This window comes from Gopherus evgoodei, chromosome 9 (genome assembly GCF_007399415.2).
Source record: "Gopherus evgoodei ecotype Sinaloan lineage chromosome 9, rGopEvg1_v1.p, whole genome shotgun sequence".
Lineage (NCBI taxonomy): Eukaryota > Metazoa > Chordata > Testudines > Testudinidae > Gopherus > Gopherus evgoodei.
Genome location: NC_044330.1, coordinates 49,010,381 through 49,038,140, shown reverse-complemented (window position 1 = coordinate 49,038,140; position 27,760 = coordinate 49,010,381). Strand labels below are relative to the sequence as shown.

General features: G+C 48.7%; 1 protein-coding gene across 1 annotated transcript in view; it reads left to right on the top strand.

Annotated features, from left to right (window-relative positions):
* The window catches only part of MYO7B (myosin VIIB), a 75,406-nt gene extending 50,910 nt beyond the window's left edge, over positions 1-24,496 (top strand). Inside the window, exons 31-47 of the mRNA XM_030576071.1 lie at positions 415-532; positions 614-744; positions 1,332-1,491; positions 2,201-2,385; positions 4,064-4,191; positions 4,787-4,944; positions 5,837-5,990; positions 9,914-10,069; positions 14,895-15,000; positions 15,456-15,569; positions 16,720-16,807; positions 17,988-18,094; positions 18,423-18,608; positions 20,104-20,220; positions 21,191-21,274; positions 22,417-22,536; positions 24,330-24,496. Of these exons, the coding sequence (XP_030431931.1) occupies positions 415-532; positions 614-744; positions 1,332-1,491; positions 2,201-2,385; positions 4,064-4,191; positions 4,787-4,944; positions 5,837-5,990; positions 9,914-10,069; positions 14,895-15,000; positions 15,456-15,569; positions 16,720-16,807; positions 17,988-18,094; positions 18,423-18,608; positions 20,104-20,220; positions 21,191-21,274; positions 22,417-22,536; positions 24,330-24,419 (2,202 nt within the window). The 3' untranslated portion in view covers positions 24,420-24,496. The remainder of the gene's footprint in view (positions 1-414; positions 533-613; positions 745-1,331; positions 1,492-2,200; positions 2,386-4,063; positions 4,192-4,786; positions 4,945-5,836; positions 5,991-9,913; positions 10,070-14,894; positions 15,001-15,455; positions 15,570-16,719; positions 16,808-17,987; positions 18,095-18,422; positions 18,609-20,103; positions 20,221-21,190; positions 21,275-22,416; positions 22,537-24,329) is intronic.
* Positions 24,497-27,760: the final 3,264 nt, after the last annotated feature.

Below are 27,760 nucleotides of genomic sequence, written 5' to 3'. Positions count from 1 at the left end.
GATGGTTGGTGTTTATGCATATTATGCTCCCTGTTCTATTGGAGAGATGGGATATACTGATTAATTGTATTAGTATTTCTATGGCACCCACTATGTGTTAAACTCTTAACAGACAACTAAGGAGATGAGATCCCAATCATGGGGAACTTAGAATCCAGATAGCTGCCTGTGCCATTAGCTGTGTGTGAATGGGACAGCTCGGGTCCACGGAGACTGCCTGTGGTTTGACTTTTTGGAGGTGAAATTGGTCCCAATCTTGCAAAGTGCTGAACTCCCTAAGAAGTCCAGGGAATTGAGGGCTCTCTGCACCTTGCAGAGTTGGTCTTGCTCCTTGTGTGTCTTTGGACATTGCACTTCAGTATGTGTACCCTGGATCTGCACACAAGGAGCCATGGCCTTGTTTTTGTATTGTAGGCCCCATACACACAGGACCGGCTTTCCCCTCAGAGCGTGAAGGAGCAGCTAGTGGATTTTGCCCGTTTTCAGTGGCCTTTGCTCTTTTCTAGGTTCTTTGAAGTCACCAGATTTTCAGGTATGAATGGGCAAGCGGATGGGAGCGGGATAAAGAGAGGAGAAGGGCTGAATCTATAATGGGTTATTTCTACCTTTTCAGGGCCCAGTCTTCCCAAGAACCACTTCATAGTAGCCATTAACTGGAAAGGGATCTGCTTCCTAGATGAGTCAGAAAAGCGGCTCCTCGATCTGTCCTTCCCAGAAATCACTGGAATACACACCAACAGGTTAGTCACCTGGATTGGCAAAATTTAGATAAAACAGCTGCCTCTAGCCTAGACTCAGCCAGGGCTCTGCATGGAGGATGGAGATTCTCTTCCCCTCACTCCCCAAGAAAGGTGGTTGTTCTGGGTCTGGGTCAGCATCCATCCATGGGACATGTCCAGAGAGTTTCTGAATGAATGAACTTCCCCGGTCATTCCAGGGAAAGCTCATCCTTTCAGGTCAGGACTGAGGTGCATTAGTGTGAGGGAAGCCTTACATTGAATTAATTCATTGCTCACTCCAGGAGACAGATGCTCCTCAGTGCCTAGAATGACGTAACTTTGTGAAGACACATGGGGCAGCTGAACCAACTTGTGGTGCTCTCAAGAGAGAGAGCGAGCCAGAGTTTCACTCACCTACTTCCGAGAAGTCAAGTCAGGAGCTCCTAACTCCTGTTAGGGCTAATGCATGCTCAGGAAGTTCCTGCCCCTGTGTGGAGACTTTGTCTGCCTTGAGCTGCAGCTAGAGGCCTGTGTATGGATGTAGAACAAAGATGATACAAGGTTTGCAGATGTTCCAGTAACGAACCACTCTTGATCCGCAGGGCAGTGAAGTCTTTTGGGCAGAGCTGCACTCTCATCACACTGCGGGCAGAGGAGTTTGTCCTGACATCTGTCCACAGCGTTGTCATCGCAGAGCTAGTGGTCCTGTTTCTGGAAGGACTGAAGAAGAGGTCCCAGTATGCTGTGGCCATGCAAGAGAGCAAGCAGCAAGGTTAGTCTGACAGCCCCTCTCTTGGGCAGGCAGAAGTCCTGTGGGAACCCCCAGTAAAGCACTCAAAAGAGTTAAAAGAGAAGCAGGAAAGCTCAGGGAGACAGAAACTTTACTCCAGGAAGAGCTAGTAATGAACACCACAATGAGCCAGCATGTCAGGCACCATGGTTCAGGCCTCCCTGAAATCAGCAAATCAACTTTCCTTCCCCCTTCGCTGCTATTGTTTGCTCCCTCTTGGACACTGCTTAGTCCAGGACCTCCACCTGCCTGGACAGGAAGTGAAAGCCTGGCTATCTGGGGACATTCTTCATAAGAGCTCCACAAGGGATGGAGATGGCTATGGAATACCATTGACTGAGAGGGCGAAGGGTTAGGACACAAATGCCACATTCACTTAATTCTCATTTGTGAGCTCTTTTCCCTGCATCACTGCCAGTCCCAGGAACCTGTTCTGCTCCCATCACAATCAATGTTTAAGTTTTGCTATTGACCTCAGTGGGAGCAGGTGCAGGCTGCCAGAGGACATGTCAGTGACTGCTCCAAAAAGTGCTGTTGTGTGATCAGCCATTCTTACACAAATGGCTTCCTACTGGTAACGGAGACCAGGCCTTGCAAACTCATTTCACTTGTCTTCATGATTGAAATCCCCTGCATTTTCTTCTGACATTATAGAGCCTGAATAGGATACTACAGCTCTCTTTGTTTTCAGGGGACCCTGCCATTCTTCCCTTCAAGAAGGGGGACTTGCTGATTCTGACCCAGGACAAAGTGCTGGAAGCAAATCGTGGTGACTGGGCCTATGCTCAGAACGAAAGGACTGCCAAGACGGGGATTGTGTCTTTAGAAGCAATCTATATTATCCCTTCCATTGCAAAACCATCTAGCCAAGTGCTGGTAAGGAGCATGTGATGGGGACGCAGACAGTAACAGAATGGTCTCCAGGCTTTACAGACCCTTACAGAAGGGTTGAATGACATGACAGTACTGAATGCAACTGTTCATTGGAATATGAGTGGTCCTCCCAACTTGGACCAGGTTGATGCCTTTCATAGGAGCAACAAACGAGTCAGAATTAAATGCAAAAACAAAGACAAAACAAACAAAACCCTTAGTCCAACAGTGAGGATGAGATTTCAGTTGCACAAAAGGAATAAGATTCCAGATGATGGCACATACAGCAGCCATAAGTCCATGCTCTCTGTGCTTTGTATGAATTTATACAGTTAATGGTAATTCATGGAAACGTGTGTGCAGTTGAATTCCCAGACATTTGTGCTGAACGCTGGATTAATGCCACAGTTTTAGATGTTTTATTTCTGCCTTTTATAAAAAAACAAAAAAACCCCCAAAGCCCTAGTGCATTTTTCAGAACTACAGTATTTGTTGCAAATACAGTCACTGGATTTACTTAGCCGATGGGTCCCATCTTGCTGCAGGTTGGCTGATTGGAAATACAGGCCTACAAACAGATGGGAATCACTCCCATCTCAGAATGTTGTGTTTAAAGGAACACACCTAACAGGCACCCAGTGCAAGTTTTGCCCTAATCGCCATCTTCCCAGTGATTGTCTATCCCAGTTTTAGAGAGCGGCTATATTTTGTACTGTATAAGTGGATTAAATGGGACAGTTATGGGGCACACTTAACGCTAGGGCACCTCCTCCTGGCTGCTCTGGAGATTAGCTCCTTCCAGCATCCCCTTCTGCTGCTCGTTCATATCCCCTGCCACCTCTTTCTCCTCAACTCAGGGTGCTCTCTCTTCATGGCTTGCCCTGTGTGGCTTGGCCCTCCAGCTAGGTTAATATGGGTCTCCCGTTCCAGGATAGCAGACTCCTATCGGACAACTGTCCCAGGCAGGCTTTGTTCCACTGCCCAGTCTGTGCCACTTCCCCAGTGACTGGTAGGGGAACTCAGGGACCCTATGTCTAGTGACTGTGGTCTGATTTTTCCAAGATCCTGTTGCTATGTTCCTGGACTCTTGTCTACATCTTCTGGCTTCTCCGTCTCTGAATTTACCAACCCAAACGCCCTCCTCTCAGGAAGTAACTGCAGACTACTTAATTCCATAGTCCCAAACAGACCACCCTTCTCTGAATTAGGGAGTAAATACAGACTATTTCCCCTGTAGCCCCTTTCTGCTCCCCTTTTCCTGCCCCACCTTTTCCTTCTCAGCTGGGCTCCATCATCAATCAACCTTTCAATCCCTGGCTTCTCACCAGATGCAACCTAGCCAGTTAATTAACCTAATTTAACCTGCTCTGGCTTATGCAGGGGAGGACTCCTCATCCCAGGGACCTACTGAAAAAGATGAATCAGACAAAAAGGAGGTGGATCTCTAATGAGTGCTGCGCTGGCATTAGTCAAGACTGACTCCAGTGCTCACTGTCTGTGTATGTGTCTGCATAAGAATGTAACTCAGCTGCTTTCTTGAGTCTCTGCAGATTCCTAACACTATTACAGAAGAGAATAATTGAGCGTGGTGTACGCCGCCATCTGTGTGTATCCAATGACAATAACGCCAAAGGGTTTGCACAGAGCCCTGTAATAGTGTGAAGTCTCTGTGTATTTCCAGAGCTTGCTGATGATGTCACCCGATCAGAGGAGGTTGGCATCACTGAATTCCCGCACGGAGGAGGCAGAAGAAGAGGAAGTGAAAATGAAGCCCTACACACTTGAGGAGTTTTCCTATGAGCACTTCAGGTAAAGCTCCCTGTACCTGGTGAGATTGCTCCATGCAGGACTCTGGAAAAAGGGTTCATGTCTGGCTGAACGAAACAAACTCTTTAACCCTACCATGGAGGTAGCAATAATTCCATGGTGGAACACACCTCTGAGCTACGTACTTACTTGTAATGAAGCTGACAGTGGAGTGACTCCCACTGGGTGGAGATTCTGACCCAGGAACTCCTAGTTTCTCCTATCTGCAGGGTTGCAAAGGCCAGACTAAGATGGTCTGAACTATAACGCTCTTCCTTCCACATAGCACTATTCTTAGCTCCAGGATTTGCCATGTTATTAACACAGAACTGGGACATGCAGTCTCGTCTCGGGTCCCAGCAGAGGGAGGAAAAATAGTTTTTCAAACCTCTGATGTCTTCTGTGCTTTCCTTCTGCTGCTATCAACAAGGATGTGTGCTCACAGTGCATTCCCAGGCCCTGGCAGCCCCATGTACAGTACTAGCGCACCACCTTGGCATAGGACATGGTCACAGATTGGTCTTCTCAGTGCTGGCTTCCTGTTCAATATTACTACTGATCTAACAGGTCAGAGTGAACTATTTATCTTTCCATTCAGGGTTCCTGAAAAGGAGTCCATCAGCAAGGCTCTCCTCCACAAATCCCGCGGGCGCAGCCAACTGTGGGCACTCTCCAAGGAACCCCTGAAACAGCCCTTACTGAAGAAGGTGTGTGCAGATCCAGAACTTCGGGACCTTGCGTGCCAGGCTTTCATTGATATCCTTTCATCTTCCCCCTCAGCTGGGCAGAGCTGTGTTACTGGTGGGGCAATGGAAAACCTGCCGGCAGTGATCCATGTCTGTCTCACTTCCTTTAGTCTCGTGTCCCAGCCATTGTAAATGGGGGGTAGCTATGTAGAGCACATGGGGTTGAGCTCTGCTCAACAGTGCCATTGTGGCCCACCATGCAGGGTACATCCCGAGGGTCAATCCAGCTAAGAGGATCTTAAGGGAGCTGCTCCTAGAATGTACATACAATATGCCAGCAATTAAGTAATTCCACTTAAAAAGAGTGTGGCTTCCTGCACGATTCCAGAGCTTCTGAACTGTTGGGTGTCCTCCTTCGAGGGTCAGGCAGCTAAAGCCATGGGAGTCATGTGGCTGAGATGGCTGTGCTTGTGGAGAAGGTACAAGGAACAGAATAGGGTTCCTCTCACCAACACACATCAGGAATCTCCCAAGAACCCCTGTGGAATAATCCCCGGAGAGACATTCTGGTACAGAGGGTGACAAATCCTTACAGTTATTAATGGTGACCATAAAAGCAGGCACAGCTCCTAGCTTGCTGGTGGCTGTGCTGGGAAGAGAAGCGGTAGGTCCCAGTGGGCAGCACAGCCAGGGGATATGACTGGGCCTCATGTATCTATTGCTTGACTGGCAATAAAGCAACGCCCAGCACCATGGCCAGGATTTGCCCCAGGTCTCTGCTGAGTATGTGTCCTTCCCATGTATCAGAGGGGTAACCGTGTTAGTCTGCATCTGTAAAAGCAGCAAAGAATCCTGTGGCACCTTATAGACTAACAGACATTTTGGAGCATGAGCTTTCGTGGGTGAATATCCACTTCGTCGGATGTCTTTCCTATGTGGACAGTCCTTAACTGTACCTTCACCCATCATGAAGTTCATGGGAGACTACCCCTCGAAACAGGCACGGTCCTCCGTGGAGCTCACTGACCAGATATTCGTGGCAGCCATCCAGGAGGAGGTGCTGCAGGATGAGATCTATTGTCAGATCATGAAACAGCTGACCGAGAACAGCAACAGGTACCAGGCCCGTGTGCATCTGGCCCTATCCTCCAGTACATGAAGGGTGACTCCAATCCAAGATCTGGGGAGCGTCTGTGCTGGAGCGAGCTGGAATTCCTGCAGCAGCTGTAGTAGGAGGGAATATCTGCAGGACCAGCAGCTGCAGCACCCTATAAAAAGGGTGTGATTGACACCCTCCCCTCCTGGCACTGTTGACTGGTGCTGGTGGGGAGCAAGTGTGACTGTGGGGGCCACATCCTTTCTTGAGATGCTAGTACTGCACCTTTACTCCCCAGGGGACTGTGGCTGTCTGTGCAGGGAAGCGAGGGGAAAACCTTTTCCCCTCAGTGCTGGCTATGTAGCTGTGAATGGAGATACAATCCTATAGGTGTGTGCCTTTATAACCGTTATATTAGGGGATAGGTTGTCCCACTCCGCCTTCCCATCCAGCTCCCCACCAAGTTTAGCTTCCCTGCTGTAAAGGTCATGTTACCACACGGTTGTCACTAGATCTTCTGTTGGCTTCTCCTCATTCTGATTGTTATGTATGACTTTACAGTGCCTTGCAGAATAGATGGGTCCCTGCCCAAAGAGCTTGCAGTGGAGTCTCAGGCAGGACTCGGGGCAACAAGACAGCAGAGTGAGGCCAGGTGAAGGATGGGTCACAGCAGGGAGGTTATGTCATGCTGACTCACTTCGTGGAGTCAGGACAGAACTGGGTCCTTAAGGAGTGAGGGGATGTGAATGAGGAGAGGTCTCCCGGTCCAGGGAGGATATTCCATGTGCAGGGAGCTGCAGGAAACAAGGTATGGAGAAGTCTGTGCAACAAAGCAGCAAGAGATGCACTAAGTCTGGCATTGTTAGCAGAGCAAGGTGGGCAGAGGCAATACACCTGGGCTGGGGCCAGACTGTCAAGAGAGCTCAGCTTCCATTTAGGCATCAGAGTTAGTGGCTAGTGTTTTCCAAAGAGATCTACATGGTGAGCTGCTGGGGCTGGAGCAGGTTTGAGAACAAGGCCCCATGAGATGTGAAAGCAGTCCCCAAGCATAAGACCCAGCAACTTCCTGTCCCAGAGAAATGCTCAGGAGGCTGTTGTGTAAAACAAATCAACAAGGTTAATACATGTGAGAGCAGCACGTTCTGTTACATCATTGCTATTGTTTCCTCTAGTAGCAATCATCAATAATAGGTCAGAATCACCCTCCAGTGTGATAAGTGGAATGTACGAACATAGGCAAGAATAACCATTTCAGAACAAACATCTACACAGCATGTACTTGAGATGGTTCGCTATCTTGGGGCAGGGATTTGCTTACACCTCATTGTCATGTAAATAGCTTGTAAATCTAAACTGTTTCTAGGTTAATATTTGGCCTCACAGTTGTAGACGTTGGTGACATTCCATGGATCACAGCCAGTACCACAGTGTTGTAATTTCTAGAACTGCAGGCTATCAAGACAACACATTACACCTACCATCATAGACCCTGCACCATGGCAGTCCATCCAGGCAGGCTGGGAACAACTCCCTTCAGAGCTCATTGGTGCCACTTTGAACACTGCTCATAAGGATTTAAGAATTACACAAGGCATAATGATCAAACCAGATCACTTTGGAAGGGAGCAGGGCAGCATGATCTGGTGGTTAGAGGATGAAACGGGCAGGCAGGAGTTCTAGATTCTCTTCTTGACTGCATCTGGCTTGCTGTGTGACACTGAGCAAGTCTCTGAATCAAGCTGTGCCTCAGTTTCCCCATCTTTAAAATTGTAGTTAGTTACTTATTTTTCAGGGGTGTCATATGGCTCAATCTCATAGAAAGGATTGCTATAGAAGTGCAAAGTATTATTATTATTTCACCAACAAACAGGGTTTGCCAGCCTGCAGTGTTGCATCAGTACACCAATCAGAATTGAATCTTCCATTTGGCCATGTGCTATACCATGATGGTGCTGCAAGTGGAATGGTGGTGTATTTTGCATATAAATAGCTGTGTAATGGGGTAGGAGTGTGTGGCTGTCCCTGCCTGTCAATCTCAGAAGATCACACCCCTCACTCTCAGGTCCCTCTCTAGGCAAGGATTACTGGGGGATTAGCAGTCTCTAAACTCCTGGCCCTCTAGGCAGGGCCAAGTGGCAGGTAGTCCAGGGCCATGGCTGCAGGCAGAGCACAGCGCCACACAGTCCAGGGGCTCAGGCAGACAGCAGACAAACGCAAGCCTCTTGATCTAAGGTGGGGAGGCTGCCACCCCAGGGGTGGGGTTCTAGGGGATAGGGGAACCTTGATGCACCCTACTCCACCAGGTCCCAGCCAAGGGTCTGCCACTGGGTCAGTGGGGATCCTACCACAACACGCTGACCAGTACTTAGGCAACACCACAACCAGAGTACAGTCTGGTGTCCCTGAGCTACTTCCTACACTCCCCTCGTGCTGTACCTGTGTCTTGGGGTTGTCCTGGAAGCCCCAGCAACTCCTCAGTGTCCCTGGCATAAGGCAGCTGTGGCAGCTCCTCTGCATCCTCAGTGCTGTCAAGGTCTCTGTTGGGCTTGAGCCCCAGCAGCAGGCAAGAGGCATCCATCTCCTCCAGTGGCTCCGGCTAACTGAGCTAGAGAGCCCGCCCTTTATACTTCCTGTCCCGCCCCTCTGCTTCTGGTGGCGTAGTTGTGGGTGTCCTGGCTCCATCCATGAGGGAATGGGCAGTGGTCCTTCCTTGGCAATCTCGAAGGCCACACTCTCTCACTACAAATGGTATTAATGCAGGATTTCTAATTATGATACCAGTGCAGTTCCTCCTTCATTCCACCACGTTAGCCCTAGCTATTATCCATGGTGTCACTGTGGTAGAAATAAGCAATCCCTGGAACAGCAAGGGAAGCAAATGTTGTATCCTTCCAGACTGGTGCACTATGGACCAAATTCTGCCTTCATTTACATGGGTGTAAATTCAGAAACACTCATCACTAAAGAGCCTCCAGATTTATAGTGGTGTAGCTGCAATCAAAATCTGGCCCTCAGAAAAGTGACTGTGTAAAAAGGGTCAAATCGACTTCACTGACCAAACTGGCTCATGACTCTTAGCAGTTCAGAGCCATCGCTGTGACTGGAACTGGAATCTGTTCTGTTTCTGGCCTCATCAACAGAGTGCCAGCTGCAGAACCGTTATTACTGGTGATGCTGTACAAGCCAGAAGACCCCAGAATGACTAACAGTTTGCAGGGCTGGAGGTTAGATAGACAGTACGTGAATTGAGCAAATTTGATTGAGAGGCACTGGGAGATGATAATTATTGAACCCCACCATGCCATTGATGCTGTCCCTTTTCAGAGTAGAAATGTATGTTCAGAAAAATCAACTGCAAAGCGAGCGCCTGCAGAACTGCTGGAACAATTTGTACGGTGGGGGTGCTGAAAGCTGTTGAACGAAACTGCAAACCCTGCATATGAAAATAACTGCTTCAAGCCAGGGGCTGCAAGCTGCAGTACTCCTAGTTCCAGCACCTGTTTGTGCTTGTGTTATGGGCAATGGGGCGCAGTTGGCGGAAGATGAATGCAAATAATGTGCTACAAAAAATATTTAACATGATCCAAATAAATGTGAGTTGGTAGCATTCCATGGACAGGAGCACCCAACTGCTTTACAGGAGAGAGCCCCAGGGATTCAACTGCCAGGATAGTCTTAAAGCTGGAGCTCATTCTTATTCATGAGATTTGCAACTGTCATGAATAATTCATTAGCCTGGATTTAGCATGATCTTCTCTGCCATTGTACAGTACTAGCATGCTGGGTTCTGCATGCCGGCTCTGATGATTGGCTCCTCTCACTGAGAGTGACAGAGTGCTCTATTGTGGGGCCATATTTCTACACAGGGCTTCTCTTCTCTGTAGCTGTTGCATGGTTTGAGGAGGATCATTAAGGCACTAGCTCTGCTGTTTTGTGTTTGCAGGTACAGTGTGAACAGTGGCTGGCAGTTACTCTGGCTCTGCACTGGCCTGTTCCCTCCCAGCAAATCACTGCTGAAACATGCCCAGAAGTTCATCGAGACTCGTCAGAAAGAGACCCTGGCTTTGGACTGCAGCCGGAGAATTCAGAGGATAATGAGGTAATGAATTGCCAAGCACAAGAGTTCAAAAATCATGAGTCAGGGCCCCAAACATCCTGAGATGGGGTTAAAAATCATAAGCGGGGTTGTTTTTTTTAAAAATGACAATTTTGAGTGTTTTCTTTGCCTTCTGAATTCAGAGTCATTAGGGAACACTCCGGTCACGTTCACAACCATGAGGGCTAGACACTTTTAAATTGGAGCTGAGATGCTCACAGAATTACATAATTCCAGGAGCTGGGGCTTTATGAAAAATACCAAATATTGTGAGACTTGTGATAAAATTGCAAGAGTGGACAACACTGAGATTCCCTTTTAGGATTCCCCGGATCATACAGAAATCACCAGGTTTCTCTTTCCCCTTCAGCTGCAAATGAGGGTGTGTTTTTTGATTCTGTGGTATCCGGACAGTAAACTCAGTGTATGCCCCCCTCCTCATCTGCAAGTAAAATGTTGGGTTAAATTCACTGATGGAGTCACACACTGTGTAGATATGGCTCTGTGAACCAGAACCATGCTGAGAAGAGTAGCAGCATCTGAGTGGGGCCCCATGCAGCACACATCCTGCTCAATAGAGATGCCGGATGCACCAGTATCTTTCACCTTGCCACTGCTTGGTCATCTACACCAATGCAATCCTCATTCCCACTGGGTTGCGTTACAGTTACACCCATTCTGCACTGGTCTGAGTGACATGGGCGCAGAGCAATGGGGTATCAGGCCCTCTGGTGTACGGAGGGGGCAGGTTGCTTAGGTGTACAGCAAGTACAGAAATCCTGCTCTGCAGCCAAAAGCTGATGCATTGTGAGAGGGAAGCAGGGCTATGATCATGCCCTGCTTCACCCTGACATGCACCCTTTTTAGCAGCACTGTTGTCAGCATTGGTCTGCTTCCCTTATCGCCTCAGAGCACTAGCAACCCCCTGGGGACTGCTGTGTGTGCATGCATCTGTCCTCTGCAGCTGAGCCCCTCAGAAAAACCACAGGAGCTTAGAGCAAAGCCCAGATACAACAAGCGGGAGGGACTGAAATCCTCTTTTGGTTGGTGTCATGAACGTGACAAGGGCCTGTCATGGAAACTGAAGTGGCTGGTGGGATCATGTGAGCTGAGGGAGAAGGTCTCACTGGTTTTCTCCAGAGCTGCTCCGAGTTACCTGACCTGGCACCTGGCACTGCAGCGAGCTGGTGCTGTGGCATCAGGGTCAATCAGATCTGCGGCTTGACAGGTTCATGTCATATGAACATATGTAAGTTTAATTGCCACACTCTCTGGAGTGGCTCATGACCGTGAGTGCCTGCCTGAGGGCAGACTGTCTAAAGCAGGGTAGACGCTCCAATCTGATGTGATGTTCTGTAATTAGATTACACCAAGCCAGTAACAAATGTGAACTCCTAGGTCACTGTAATAGTCTTACCAAGGAGTCACAAACAGGCCCCGGAGATTCTCCAGTCTGTCTTGCCACCCAGACAAATTTGACTTAGTGATAAATGGTCACTTACACCAAAAAAAATCACACCACATTCAGGTTGTTTCCAGTCCCACTGACCTTAGATCAACTGGCACCTAGATCCTACACCAAAGAGAACGTCTGTAGCCAATCCTGTAATAAACTAACTAAAAGGTTATTAACCAGGAAAAAGAAATGAGTTATTTACAGGTTAAAGCAAGCAAATATATACAAACCAATAAGTTACTGTCTAAATCCTAAGCGGGCCAGAGTTGTAGTAACCTGTCAATTCAAAGTATCTTTCAGGGCGGACCCAAGACACAGCCTTGGGGAGCTCTGGCTTCAGTTTAAAGTCTCTGGCCCTGTCAGTACTCAAACAGCCAAAAAGATAGAAAATTTTCCTGTGACTTTATTTCCTTCATTCAGCTCCCAAGTCCACAGGATGAGCATCCAAGCAGGTAGCATTTCCCAGGTGTGATAGGGCCATTGACCAACCCTTTGCACTGCATGCTCCTGGATGGCCCATCTGATTTTGACAGTCCTTCTAGCTGGGCAGCAAGGAGAAAGGGGTTCACAAGCTCAGGGCAAATATTTTCAAAGTTATAACACATTTCCCTATACCACAGAATACTGACATTGCAAGTGAGATTAATGCATGCTGCAATTTACAAGCATTTCATAGAGTCTGAACACTAATTACATTCTTATAGGACTAATACCTATTTTGAGCAAAACTAACATATAGGTGAACGAGGCTGGTCTCCAGCTATGAGTTGTTAGTTCTTAGTGAACGGCTGCAGCCTGGGCAAGAGCTGGCACCTGGCCTGCCAGAGTCAGCTTCCCCCTTTCCTGGCTGGTGTGAGATCCTCACACTCTCCAGCCCCAGTTCACCCTGACTCTGGTTGTTACAGTTGTTTGTTCCAAAGAGACTTTCTTCCCGACCGTTTCTCCCTGCAGGTCTTCCAGCTCGTCTCCCCCCCCCCCCCCCCGTCTCTAGGAATGGGCCCCGTGTCTAGTCCCTTGCCCCTGCCTTTTCTGGCCCAGACTTGGTCGGAATGCTAACGTGGCTGCTTTGCCCGCTCCCAGTGGCATTGTACAATTAGGGGAAACGCTGCTGCAAAGTGAATTTGCCTTTAACTTTACTGACCAACACCAGGGCAGGAAAGCTGTTCACTGCCTTGTCTTCTGAGGGGACTGAAAGTCTCCTGCCTCCCCCCAGAGTGTGCCATCCTTCCACAGGGCACTGCTCAGCTTGACCGAGTTTCTTTAGCCAGGAAAGGCAGTTTTCTATTAAATGAAGATGGCCTCCATGAAGTTGCCCAGAGAGTGGGAGGGGGGGTACCAGAGCGTGTATGTTTCAGAGGCTGTTTCTTCTCCTGCTGTTAAAGATGGCCAGACACTTCCTCCCTCGCCATGGCCTGTCTGCTCTGTCAGTGCTGATTCTTCTCCCACCAGCCCATGGGGAAGGTGAGCTTCCTAAGACTCCCCTAAACTCTGGGGAGGGGGAGCCAAGCTGGGCTTCTGGGACTATCTCTGGTCCTCCAGGGCAGCATGTTCTTGCCATGGCTCCTGGGTGGGGAAAACCAGCGTCAGCATCCCAGCAGGTGCTCAGGGTACCTTTCCTCCCCACCTGGGGTTACCATGCATCCAGGTTTTCCCAGACATTGCCTCTTGTTTGATCCTCCACACTCTGTCCCAGCGGATTTTTCAAAGAGGTAATATCCGGGTGGTTTGGGGAGCAGACCTGGTCAATCCTGATTGGTCTCTCCCCTTCATCCGCAACTGAGTGGTCCCTTGCAGCTGCCAGATCCCATCCACCCAGGCTCCAGTTCTCAGCAGGGAGGTGCTAACTGATGGCTGGTGCTGCATCCTGGGTCTGCACCAGCTGCCCTGCCACCATGACGGACAGTGATGCTGCCCAACCACCTTGAGAGAGGCCCCAGATGCCCCCTCCCAGTACTCATACAGAACCGCTCCAGCATCTCCCCAAATACCTCCTCCAGCATCCCCCTAGGTACTCCTCCCAGTACTCTCACATACCTCTCCAGCACCTCATAGGTACTCACCCCAGTACTCACACATAACCCCTCCAGCACCTCCCCGGTACCCCTCCCAGTACCCACACATACCCCTCCAGCACTCCCCACATACCTCCTCCAGCATCTCCTGAGGTATCCCCCCTGCCAGGTACCCCTCCCAGTACTCACATATACCCCTCCAGCATCCCCTCTCTCCCTCCTGCTCCAGCAGTGTCCTCTTTTTGGGATCCTGAACCATGGTACCTCTTTCCCCATCCCTTAGGTCCCTAGGGAGGGGAGATTTCCTAGATCAGGATGCAGGGAGAAGTGGCCCTTGTAGCTCAGACCAATGTTGCTGCTGCTGCTCCTCTTCCTCGTGCTGCTGCTGTCTGACCCTAAGCCAGGCGAGAATGACTGAATCCTGGTGAGCTGAATGGGCTCAAATGGCTGGCTCGTATCAACAGCTGTGCTGTTAAGCAAATGTTAGGTTTGGTTTTCCCCTCCTTAACTGAAATTCACATTTTACTAAATTATAAGAAATGAGGTTTTAAAAACACCAGAATAACTCCGGTCACTGGGTCAGAGGCCAGGCCAAATTCTTCTCTTAGTCACTGTGGGTCCCCTCATCCCATACTTTCTCACTGATCTGGCTGGCCACAGCAAGCCTGGTCTGCCCCACTTCTCCCCATTACCTGAGCTACTCCACAAAGTGCAGGAAACAGAGAAAATAGCAGCACCCTAAAGTAATGGGCTAGCTTTGTCCCTCCTGTGCCTCGGTTGAGGTCTGAACTGAGTCAGACCCAGCTCCCCTTACCTTAAAGTGTAGCTCTACCTGCAGTGTGACTGTGAAATTGGCATCGTGGAATACTCTTCCACACCAACCCTGCTCAGCTGACAGGTAAAAACATAATGCTTCTAACAGCCCTTCCAAGCTAGGGGCTTACTGGCACCTGCATCCGCAGCTGTATTAAAGATTCTGCATTGGAATCTCAGTTAAATTCTTTTGACAATGCGTGAAGCAGAATAGAATCTCTCTCTCTCACTATCGTCTCGCAACAGGAGGAAAAAATTACGTTAGCCATTAAAGACAGGAGCTACGATGCCGAATACACACAAATGCCATTTTTATCTAGCCACTTTGCAGAGTAGAATGTTTTTTTAATGGATACTCCAATCAACCTGCACATCCTTGCTCTGTTAATATATTTAACATGCGTTAGGGCCAGAGGTGCAGAGTGAAACTCTCCTTTCCCAAAGCCAGAGTGCTGGCATATCTGCTTCAGTTTAATCTTACTCTGCAGATCCCCAGGGGGATGAGTGAATGTCCTGCTCTGAAGTGCTTTGGGTTCTTGTTTTCCAGGAGCGGCTCTCGGAAGTGGGCTCCCCATAACGTGGAGGTGGAGGCCATCCAGCAGAACATCACCAAGATCTCACACAAGGTTTGCTTCCCTAACAATACAGAGCAGGTGAGAACTCCCTCTTTTTCCCACCCTTGACTTATTTGATTCATGCTGGGCCACATTTCAATGGAATATGGTGCTGCTGTGTGCAGAACAGTGCCTGAATCACTCTTCATTTGGTTCACAAGATCTACCTAGACCAGTGGTGGGCAACCTGTGGCCCATGGGCCGCACGCAGCCCGTCAGGGTAATCCGCTGCTCCCATTGGCTGGGAACAGCAAACAGCAGCCACTGGGAGTTGCAGGGGGAGGCGGGGGGCTGTGCCTGCAGATGGTCAGTCAATGTAAACAAGCTGTCTCACAGCCTGCCAGCGGATTACCCTGATGGCCTAAGGGCTGTAGGTTGCCCACCACTGACCTAGACCCACAGAGAGTTCTGAATTGTCAGCGCAGCTGAATCTGTTGCCTCTAAGCACTCATTTCTTCCTAGTGCATTCCATCAGGGCTTCTGTTATGTTTTAGGTGTTTGAGGTGGGAACAAACACCAGAATTCGGAACCTGTGTCAGACCATTGCCTCCAAACTGCAGCTGAGCTCCTGGGAAGGATTCAGCCTCTTTGTCAAGATCGCAGACAAGGTAACTCCGCTCAGGTGCGCTAGTATGGAGCATGGCAGGGAAGCCTGACCTATGAGGAAAAGTTAAAAAGACTGGGCATGTTTAATCTGGAGAGAAGAGGATGGAGGAGGGAGCTGATAAGTCATCAAATATGTTAAGGGCTGTTATACAGAGGATGGTGATCAGTTGTTTTCCATGTCCACTGAAGGTAGGAGTAGTAGCAATGGGTTTACTCTGCAGCAAGGGAGATTTAGGTTAGATATTAGGAAAAACTCTCTAACTATAAGGATAGTTAAGCACTAGAATAGGTTTCCAAGAGAGATTGTGGAATTCCCCCATCACTGGAGGTTTAAGAACAGGTTGAACAAACACCTATCAGGGATGGTCTAGGTTTACTTGATCCTTGAAGGCCTTCCAAGGGCCCTTCCAGCCTTATGTTTCCATGACTCCATGAAGGTGCAAGGTGGTTTAGGACCTGTGGTCTCTGAGGGGAACATCCCTATGTGAAGAGGAGTAGTTGGGAACAGCAGGGGAGAACATTGAGGGCCACACTCCTGTATTGGGAGGAGAAAGATCACTTACTGCACACTGCTCTGTTCAGATCCTTTTCATGCTTAGGGTCAGACCCTGCGAGGTGTTGGCCTGTAACTCCAGTTGGCTTCCATAGTGATGGTGGGTGCTCAATACCGCCCTTGAATTAGCTCATCCCCCAAAAGCCTCTCTGGCTCAAGCTGAAGCCAGGCTGTTGGCGCTGGCAGTCCAGCAGATCTTCCCTCTCCTTCTGGTGCCATTTAATCTTTGTGCACCAGGAACAACAGATAGTCTGCAAAGCGCTGAGCTCCAGGGGAGAGGAGCCCTATATCTGCCAATATTGCAGCAGCGGGAGCTGGTGGAGAACAGGGTAGGCAGCTTCCATCTGTGTTAAGGGCAAGCAGCCAGGTTGGAGGGAAGAAAAGAAAACAGAGTAAAACTCCAGTGAGAGAAGGACACTTCCATTAGCCTTCCCCCTACTCCCCCCCAAAATGTCTCATTTCCCTTTGCCTCTGATCCTTCCCCTCCATGCCTGTGCTTTCACTGTCTGTACTGTTGGCATGGACAGTTCAGGCCATACTGACCTTCACCATCTCTGGGTGATGCAATTTCCTTCCTCCCATTGCTCTGCATCTTGCAGGTGATCAGTCAGAATGAGGCCGACTACTTCTTTGACTCCTTACGGCAGGTTACTGACTGGACTTGGAAGAACAAACCAGGGAAAGATGGTAAGGAAAGGGATCTAATCTTGGTGGCTGTGTTAATCTGTAGCAGAGCAGTGGGTGAAAAGCAGGATCTATTCATCCTTTGTGAATGTCTGATTGATGTGCTGGTAAAACCCATTTCTGGTGTGGTGTTCGTGTGCATCATTGATGTCGCTTGCCATGGTACTAGGAACCAGCTGACCTGGGGTGGCCAGGACAGGGCTGTTAAAGACACTGGAACTGGTCTGTATATGGGTAATGGTGGCTGACTTTGATACCTTTGAGTTTCTCCATCTGTAATGTGCTGACTCATGGATCTGATGATTGCAAGTTACAGTCTGGGACTCGTGCATCGCCAGAACCAATGTCATCAGCTGCACACATCAGATATTACACAGGCTTTCAATATTCAGTTCCTTGCTTCATTAGCAGCTTGTTACATGGATTATTCTGGCAGCCAGTTTAATATCTGAGCCCATGTTATCTTGTTGTATTGTTTAGGGAAAGAACTTATGGGGTTAAATCTGATTATAATTCTTCCCCTCCCACACTTAAACTTGTAGTTCTAAATTTGGGTTGAACTTAAATTCCACCCACTTTTCTTTCTAATTTCTCCAAAGAACTGAGGTCAAAATTGAGACATGGGCCACTGACTCAGTTGCTTGTTTGGAGATACCTGGGGCCCCGTTGTCTGGAGCGCTGAGCAGCCAAGTCTGTCAACTTGGAGTTACCAGGAGATGTGCCTGCTAGCACTTGGAACATCAGGCCAGAGGGGTCAAATACAGGCACCTAACATCAGCATCTCCTCTCACAAAGCAGCTGCCAGTGAATGCTTGGTAGGAGAGGTGACAGGAATTGCTCACTATGATGGGTTAGGATCCAGACATAATACACACAGCCAAGGAGCTCTGCCATTTCTTGCCACTCCACGAAGCAGTGTACACGTGGGACCGTCATTCCCTTCCCTCCATTGCATCAGCTCGCTTCCATTGTAAAACTACAGCGACTGACAGTAACAATAGTGCACGCTTCATTTGCCAGTATCTTTAACATTATTTCTAAAAATAAACCTACAAAGTACAGTAGCCCAGAGCCATGTGGACCCATCAGAACTGGCCTCAGGGGACAGAGGCATTGACGCAAAAGGGCTACAGTTCCTTTGAGGATGACCGGGGGAGCACTGACAATGTTGTTGTTCCCATAGGGGTTGCTGTGGCTGTGACTTACCAGGTGTACTTCATGAGGAAGCTATGGCTGACTGTAATGCCCGGGAAAGACCTGAAGGCTGACTCCATCTTTCATTACCACCAGGTAACTACGTCTCCAGGGAATGGCCAGAAAGGGAACTCATGTCATGCAGTGTGATCAGGGCGATATCGTGGAGAAACTGATCCCGCCGGAGTATTTATTTCTCCAGCTCAGACAGGGCAGCCACCATCATGGCTCCAGGGGCACACACACATTTTAAAACACATACTAATCAATTTGGCATCTGTCAAATATAAATTTACCCTTCAGGGCTGGCCTTTTCTGGGGGCTTGATCTGCAAGGCCTGCATCTCCATTTCACAGTCTCTGCATGGCTTGGCCTGTATTGGCTCCAGACCATTCTGCACAAATTCACCGCTTATGCCTTCCAGGAGCTGCCCAAGTATCTACGAGGATATCACAAGTGCTCCAAAGAGGAAGCTGTCCAGATAGCAGGGCTGATTTATAAGGTCCGTTTTGACAAGGACCGATCGCAGCAGGCAGCCATCCCCAAGATGCTGAAGGAGTTGGTGCCAGACAATCTGATCCGAGCGATGGCTCCAGAGGAATGGAAGAAGGTAAAAGGCCCTACACCTGTGCTGGAGGCAGCCAGCCGGTCCTGCTCCTCACACTGCCGTGGCTACTCTTGTACGCAGAGAGCGAGCACCAGGATGGCTCCTCCAGCTGGTAGTCAGGCCGCCAGCTCAAAGTGCAGCCACTGTAGCCTGTTCCTGCTTATTGCCAGATTTTGCATCTTCTAAATAATTCTCCAACATGTGCCTGTGTCCCCAGAGCTGCTAAGCTGAGCTGTGCAGTCCTCTCAAAGACCACCCCCGACACAGGCGCTGACTCCATAGGTGCTCCATAGGCACCCATCGGCAGCTCCCCCCCCTCAGCTCACCTCTGTCTCCGCTCCACCTCCTCCCCTGAGTGGGCCACCATGTCCTGCTTCTCCCCCCTCTCTTCCAGCACTTGCGCTGCGAAGCAGCTGTTTCGTGCGGTAAGCCGGGGAGGGGAGGGAGAGCGGGAGGAACGTATCCCACTTGGGGAAGAGACAGGGCCAGGACGGGGATTTGGGAAGGGATCCAATAGGGGCAGGGAGGGGACGGAGTCGGGGATGGGGGCACGAGCACCCACCAGCACCAACAAAAGTTGGTGCCTGTGACCCCAGACCTCTCCATTTTCCGTGTCTACCACGGCTGGATGGACGGACAGACGGACACTCAGTTAGGAAATGTCATTGGATTTGAGGATTAACTTCATCCACATCAAAGCCAGTTCACATAATCAGCCTTTCATGGGTAGCCAGTTATCATGTAGCCGCCAGAGGTAGTAGACACATCTCTACGAAATTCATAACAGACAGGACAAAGACCCCTCAGCCCCACCAGGCAGAGAGAAGGGTTGGATGGCTGCTTGGCAGGGAATCAGAGGGTGTGTGCATTGACAAGAGGTGCCAGGGCACAGCTTGTCCTACCTATTTGTATAGGACAGGTGAGACCTGCTCATGGAGGCAACAGTTCCCCTGTGTTTGACTCCCACCTGACTCAGCCACCCCCTCTAGGGCACCTGCTTCTGCAGGGTTTCATCCAGCCCCCTGAAGAGAGGACAGACAGGAACTGCTGGGAGCTCCACCTTTCTACATGAGCTTCACTTTCTCTGCCCCAGCTCAGGGGAGGAGAACTGGGAGCCCTGGGTGTTGTTTTCCACTGTACTGCCTGGAGGCCCAGCTAGGGAAGCTGCTGAGCCAGGTGACCTTCACTCAGGCCTTGTGGGGAGCTGCTGGTCTGGGAGGATCTTCAGTTCCCATTGCTGAAGTCCAAGGCAGGAACCTGTGTAAGGGGAGCTGCTGGGAGATTTCCACCTTCCTTCCTCGTGGGAGCTGCAGGAGACCCTAGGGCTCCCCCATTCCTGCAGGCATAGGTGCCCCTTGCTGCCTTGGGGTGCTGTGGCCACGTGACTGATCCTGCAGTGTGATGGGTGAGTGCATGTCTGCAGGACAAACCCTGGGTGGGGGAAAGCCTGCCCCCACTCCATCACTCACTGGGGTGCATGTGTCCCTTTTCTATACAGAATATCATCAGCGCCTACAACAAACACGAGGGCAAAACAGTGGACGAGGCCAAGATTGCATTCTTGAAGCTGATCCACCGGTGGCCCACGTTTGGGTCAGCCTTCTTCGAAGTGAAGGTGTGTCTAGGCGGCTTCTCATTCCGGGTGCACTAATGGTTCTGCCGGGGCGCACCAGGTGGGGTGCGCTCATCTGCCAAATGGGAAGCTATTCCAGCCCCCACCCCTCCTGCCACCTGCAAGAGAGGGGGAGAGACTGTGGGAACACATTAATGAGGGAGAGCAAAACTCATTTCCTTCCATGCGGTGATGTTCGCGGTCCCTGCCCTCTTGTGGGAGCGAGTCAGTGATCTAGTTCCAGCTCCTGGGAGAGCTCTGGCTCATGAAACTCCTCTGTCCTGTTCACTACTCTTCTTGTTCCAGTGAAACATAATTGTCAAAGGGGGCCATGGTGGCACAGGGAGAGGTGCCCCTCAGGTCTCCAGGGCCACTCCCCAGGGGGGTGCTTGAACTGAATTCTTGGTTGGTAGGAACCAGTGCAGAGAGGAGCACAGGGGGATGTGTTCAGTGAGTGGAGTTGGCTGCAGCATTATATATTCTTTGGAGCCCCATGATCATGTAGGTGCCTCCCTAACCTGAATGCAGTGTTCTGGGTCCTGCTGCTCTCAACCTAATGCAGCCAGATGCCATCTACTCCTTTCCTTCCCGGCAGCAGTGCATACTACTGACCTTCACCTCATAGTCCCCCTTCAACCTCCCATCATCCCCCACAGCTTGGCCCTCAACACCATCGGTTTGTGCAGTACCAGGAAAGGTGTACCGCCAATCAAAGTGAGAGAACTACTGCCTGAGAGCCCAGAGCTAGCAAACTAGATCTGCCATTAAACAGCCATTGTGCAAGTCTTCAGTATGGTCTCAGAACAGTCACCTTTGGTAAGGGTTGCATGGCACTTTCTGAGCTTATTGCCTCGGTGTTAATTTGATAGTGACAGTAAACAACATTGGGAAAAGTTGATAGTCTCTCTGCGATTAATAGGAATCTTCATTCACCTTCCCCCAACCACTCTCTTATTTTGTTCCTGATCACCAGCAAACCTCCGAGCCAAGTTTCCCAGACATCATACTGATTGCAGTCAACAAGCAAGGAGTCTCGCTAATACACCCCAAGACCAAGGTAAGAGTCACTTCTCCAGTGCCTGGGGGAGGCTGCAGTCTGGCTCTATGGGAAATGCAAGCTACCTCAGCATGGCAGCTCTAACGAGGGATCCCCTCACTGGCCGGGCCCATTAAGGAACAAGGGATAGGACCTTCTACTTGGATCTTAGGAGGAGACAAACAGAGCCGCTATCCATTTGTTCTGGGAAACTGAAGGATGGGTGGTCCCCAAAATCACCGCTTGGGATTAGAGCTGTTGTTCCAAAATAATTCAGGCAATTGCTACGAGCAATCTCTGCCTGGAAAAGGAAAGACCTGATAGCAGCTGTAAAGGCGAGTAGTGGCAAGAAGGATATGTGATGAGGAAGGAGCAATCCCCAGCTGAAGGAGTATGGCCAAGTGGATGGAACGGATAGTAGGGAACCAGCTTTAGGGAATTAGTAGCAGGAAAGCTGAGTTGTCTACAGAACAGCAAATACTTAGGATGGAAAGAGACAAGTAATCAGAGTGTAGGCCTGTCAGTGTAGTTAGCTCTATCAAGCCTGCAGAATAGGGCCATGGCTACACCACAATAGACTTATAGCTGGCCCTGCTCAGGTGATTTGGGCTGCAGGGCTATAAAACTGCACTGTAGATACTTGGGCTGGAGCAAAGGCTCAGACACCCCCATGTAGGGGAAGGATCCCAGAGCCTGGGCTGCAGCCCAAACCCAAAACATCTTCACTGCAACTTTATAGCCTCATAGCCCAAGCCTAATTCAGCTGACCTGGACCAGCTGCAGTGTAAAACATACCCTATAAATTCTTACTGTGAATGTCACCATGTTGCTTTTTACAAAAAATAAAGACAGTGGTGATCCAATGACTTAATGGCTACTAACATAAACAGCAGCATGGCATGGGAAAGGCTAACAGTGAACAACAGCCTTCCAGAAACCCAAAACCTCAGGGATCAGATGCTCTGTGCAGGCAGGGAGGATTATGCTGTGCTGCCATTTGGGGCATGAGCTGAATTCCACAGCTGTGTGCCAGTCCCTAACAGAAGGCACTAGGAGAAAAACATACACTTGCCTTACTGGAGTGCTTTCTCTAACCCAGCACAATCTGTTTTCCTTCCAAACTGTTGCACCGTTTGGTTATTTATGTCTCTTTCTGCCTGCAGGACATCTTAACAGTTTACCCATTTAATAAAATCTCAAACTGGAGCAGTGGCAGCACATACTTCCACATGACAATTGGGAACCTGGTGCGGGGAAGCCGGATTCTGTGCGAGACATCTCTGGTGAGGAGCCTCACTGTCCCATACATGTTCTCCTCCTCAGTTTTCCCTTTCTTCTGATGTCTATAAGCATCGCAGATATCTGGTGTAAGGATGCTGATGTACATGAAAACAGCCAGAAAAGGAAGGATACAGTGTAACAGGGCCGCCTTCATTCTGCCTGTCTCAGTCCACAAATTACACAGAGACCCTTTTGCTGATTCAACACCCTGGGCAGTTTATTTACAGTTGCATCCCACCATCTTCACAGGATGCCTAAGACGGTTCCCAAGCAGAGAAGATCAATCTCTCACTCTCTCTTACTGCCTGCTTACCCCCTGTGCTATTCCTTCATGTGTCTAGTTGGGGGCTTTTGGCTAATGGCTAATTGGCCTTTCTGCCCTGCCCAACCCACAAATTAGGCACGGCCTTGCATAGTCAGCTCCAATCCACTTTGCCTGCGTGGGGCTGCTGTGAAGAGTGCTGACTCGGGCCTTCAGACCTAGCCCTCTGTCACAAGCACACTGCTTCCTGCCATGGCTGGCTTCAGGCTTGATGGAGGTAACAAGAGCTTTCTTCCCACTCCCTGCAAAAACAGTAATTGTTCTTCCAGCTTTACTGACCAACTGTCTCACAGGTCAGAAGCAGATTGGTGCTCTATGACATCAGCTGCAGTGGAGGAGTGATGGGTTGAAGCCAAAATGAAGGGGAAAAAAGTAGCACTTGCCCCCGTTCTGCCAGCAAACCAAGCTTCCCCTCCCCAAGACACCAAAATGAGACTCCACTCACCTAGATCTTTGTAATACAATTACAGCTCTGTGCTTTTCACAAATACAAAATTAAATGAAAATCAATATATAAAAAAACCCACATCCCACAGTGGTGGCTCCTGTCCCAGGGGTTGGGCTAAGCTCCCCACTTCAGGCATTGTGACCTGGTGCATGGAGTTGCAGCGCAGCTTAGGTTTGGCCTAGTCAACCCTCCATTGTGACCGGGGAGGGCAACTGGGTCAAATTTGAGTGAGTGGTGTTGTGACCCCTCCCAAGGGCCTCCTACCCCTCCTGGTGAAAGTGTCATAACACATGCATCTGATGAAGCAGGTATTCACCCACGAAAGCTCATGCTCCAGTATGTCTGTTAGTCTATAAGGTGCCACAGGACTCTTTGCCGCTGTCATAACGCAAAAATCCTGAAAGGTAATTTATTAAAAAAAAAAAAGAATATCATGAGATTCTAAATATGATCTTCCTTTTCTGGCATGTTTTGATCAGCAGCAAAATGGTTAGCAGTACTGAGACCTTGTCATTAGATTTCAGAGTCAATGATCCACTTAAATGAATGGGGCAGTCCCATTTCTCCCAGAAGTCTTGTTTCAGGCTGTCTGCAAGACTCAGGCAGGTATCACTGCATGGGTTTATAAGGGCTTGTATTGTTAAGGTTACCTTGGCAAACGTAAGGACTACTGACTTGTATATGAAAGCTGAGATTCTGAAACACAAGATGGCAGCCCACAGTGTAAAACATTAGTTTGCTGAACCACTACAAACCAACCCTGTTTGATCACTAGACCAGGGACCAAATGGCTTCTTGCAGTGTAGGCAGCACTGCTTTCAATAGTGCTACTGCGGTATCTGAGGACACACCAACTGGAGCCATGGGAAAGAATTTTCTGAACGACATTAGGAACTGGGAGAGGAGGTAGACATAAAGAACAGGTACAGAGGGCACACAGCTTGGGGAATAACAACTCATGTTGCCAGATGGCACCTTCTAGAGTTCTTTTCAAGAGACTAGGTTAAAATTTCTCTCTCCTGCAGGGTTACAAAATGGATGACCTGTTGACATCCTACGTACAGCTGCTAATGAACGCAGTGAACAAGCAGAGGAATCCCCGCCTCCCTGCCTGAGGGTAGAAGCCTGTGATTCATACCTGTGCCAAACAGCCTCCATTTCATATCCCAGACCAAAACCCCTTTTAACACTGGTCCTGCCAATTAACCCTCTGATCACACCCATTCTTCAGTAAGCCACGCTGGTGAAGTACTGCCACAGGGGAAGCACGAATGAGCACACGCTAGCTAACATTTTAAGCTCTCCTGTCCTAGACCCAATGGACAAATTCAATATGGATTATAAACGTCGCTGTGTTTTCCTGATTTCAACCTGGACACGGCCTTCAATTAATACATGAAAAAGCAGTCTGAAAACGTCTTCGGATCTATTATGGTATCCTCCATTCTGACAGGGACATGCCCCTCCAATTCCTTCCTCCTAGCAACATAAGGGCACATCATTCAGTATACTCCCACCAACTGCACAAGCTTCCTGAGTGTCTCTGGCAAAGTGAGAGATAGTGTTATTTTTTCAACACAACGGAGAGGTTCCAAGAGTGGAGGAAAAGCCAAGCATTTCAGCAAAGCATTCAATGGTAGAAAAACAGGGAGAAATTATTCAAAAAGTGAGAGGCTGCTTTTCTTCAGTCTTCTAGAATTAGCATACTCTAGCAATAGCCATCCTATTCTGCTATTATGGGAGAAACTGCATCGCTCCTGGACAGCTCAGGCTGGTAAGCCAACTGGGCTTTGCAGAAGGGAAGAACCACTTCTGCTATGACATGGTTATTGTCTGCTGTCTTGTTGCCTTAGATAAGTTGTGAGCTAGTGCACTTCCCTTTGTGTCCCCTTTGGTAACTACACCTGGGTGTCCCCCAGCCTTTTTCATAAGGAAACAGCACAATGCTCCCCAATATGCATGAACACACACTGATTCGGGCTGTTATTAAGGACTGATTCTGCACCCTTACACTGACAGATCCCTATAAATACTCCTCAATGTGAGTCAGTGTTGCACAGGATTGAGCCTATAACACACAGACCTCTTTTGAAAGAGCCATTTTCCTGCTCTAACCAAGTGCTCCTAGCATGGAGCTATGTAGACATTCTTTCAGGAGAAAGAATTCCAACTGGTTAATTTTATTGGTTTTCATTTCTCTTGATCTTTCTCCAACTTCCTGTTTGGCAGACAGCTTCAATGGTAAAGCCTGATTCAGAGTTTGTTCATCACATGTTCCTCCATAGACAACGCCTGTCAGCAAGAGAGAACTTTCTCACAATAAGAACTGCTCAGAGTTCAAAAAGCCTGGGAGGTAATCTTGCTCCTACACTGTTTTCCAGTACTAGAAGAGCAAATACTTGTCCTTCCCAAATCAGAACCACCCTCCTGTGACCACAGTTACATGTGGTGCTTTTAGTGCATTTACACCAAGTTCCTTGAGGCATGGTTTGACAGTGCTGGAAAAGCAGTGCTGTTGAATCTCTCTTTCTAGTTTGCCAATGTATGGACAATGGGCTTCGTTGTCCCCTGGACGTCTGCGTGCAACACAGCCATTAATGGGAGGATTGTACACTGAAGAGAGAATAGGGCCTCAATATCGCTATGCATCTAAATGAGTGCCACGCTTTTCAGAATAGTTGATCTTTTTGCGACCAGTCAGATATTCCCAATGCAATGTCCATTGCCAGCAATGGATGCTTTGAGACTACCAATGTCAAGGTGTTAATGCTGGCATCATACCTTTGAATTCAATTTAATTAGATGTAGTATCTGAGAAATGTTTTATACATTGACTCCTTACTGAAATTTTTGCAGCCACAATATTCTGTTTCCTGTTTCTAAATAAACTGTTGCAGATCAGTGATGACGTGGTTTCTTTCTTCCACAAAAGTCTGATGAGTGCTCTCCCAACCTCAGTATAATCTAAAAATCTCTCCAATAACTTATACTACCTCTGCATTACTACAGCATACCATTCATCACTGACATCCGGAGTCCAATCCAGCTACATGACATCTGTCAGACACAACAGCAGTGCCTCCACTACACTAGAGCATTAATGAATACATCATTCTCTAACCAGCACTGATCAAAAATGTTTCAGCAAAACATTCTTGTCATAGACTCACCCTCCTGGAGCACCTCCTCATGGCAAGACCCAGCACTGCAGCCCCTCCACCTCACCTTCCTCCAGACTCTGATGCTCTGTCTGGTGACTTAGTCCTATGGCCAGGTCACACCTAGAGTCCCATCCCTTCTTGGGTAACAACGCCTCAACTCAAACCACAGAGGAATGAAAATCCTGGGCTCAATCTTCTGCAGATTCTTCACTCATCTCCCGGGCTCTGCAGAGTTCTTCACTCAATTACTGAGCAAGGCCTTCCAGGGCTTTCTCCTTGGAGGTCCAGTTTCTCACAAGCTGTTAACTCTCTGGGCTTTTCCCCTGAAGTCTCTCTCTGCTCCCAGATCTGCTGTAGGAGTCTCCTTCTCTCCAACTGCCCTCTCCCTTCAGGGACAATCCCAGGCTAGATACTTCCCAGCAGGCCCCTCTGTGGTTCCTTTCCTACAGAGGAAGTTCCAAACTCCTCCCTCCTGGATCTCCTCCCACTATTGCTCTGCATTCCTTCCTTTATAAGAACCACCCAGGTTGGTTCTCCCCAGCTTGATCTAATCCTTAATTACTTGTCTGTCCTTCACGTGCCACAGAACAGGCTAATTGTCCCAGTCAATGTGGGATTTATAATACTATTACAATTCTGAAACAGGAATGTGGCTAATCCTTGGAGTTACTGAGTGATTCACGCTGGGTCGCATCAGAAATGTAGATCCAAAGGACTCAGGTTTTACTGTACAGTACACACATACAATAGTTTTTATATTTTAATCTTTAGTGTGAAGATTTAAAATGTATTGCAGTTACTTTTATTACAAGAACATACATAACAGGTGCAGATTATAATATTTTAGTCCAGCAGTCACAGATTTTGGTTAGACATCACAAACTCAGAGGTACTATAAAACAAGAAATCCGCAGTCTGCAGAATACATGCCATGTAATAGGGAAATGGGCTTGTTGTCCCTTTAGTATTAATACATTTCTTTCATTCATTCTATATCATCCTTCGCACTAAGAGTGCTTTACAAACTAAGAACTAAACATCTCTTAAGAACAACTGTTTTAATCACAGGTTTATCTGTGAACCAATGCCTCCCCTGCTATATGTTTCAAATTAACACTTAACCTCTTCAGTCCCAGAAGTCTGCATCACCCAATACAAAATGTTTGGCATTGGAAACTCCGAGCATGGAAGGTTAAATAATTTTTGCTAATGTTGCGTGGATAACTGTGAGGGTAAGGACCAGGACCCAAACCCTAGAGAAAACATATAGCAGTTTGTTTTGTAATAAGGAAGGA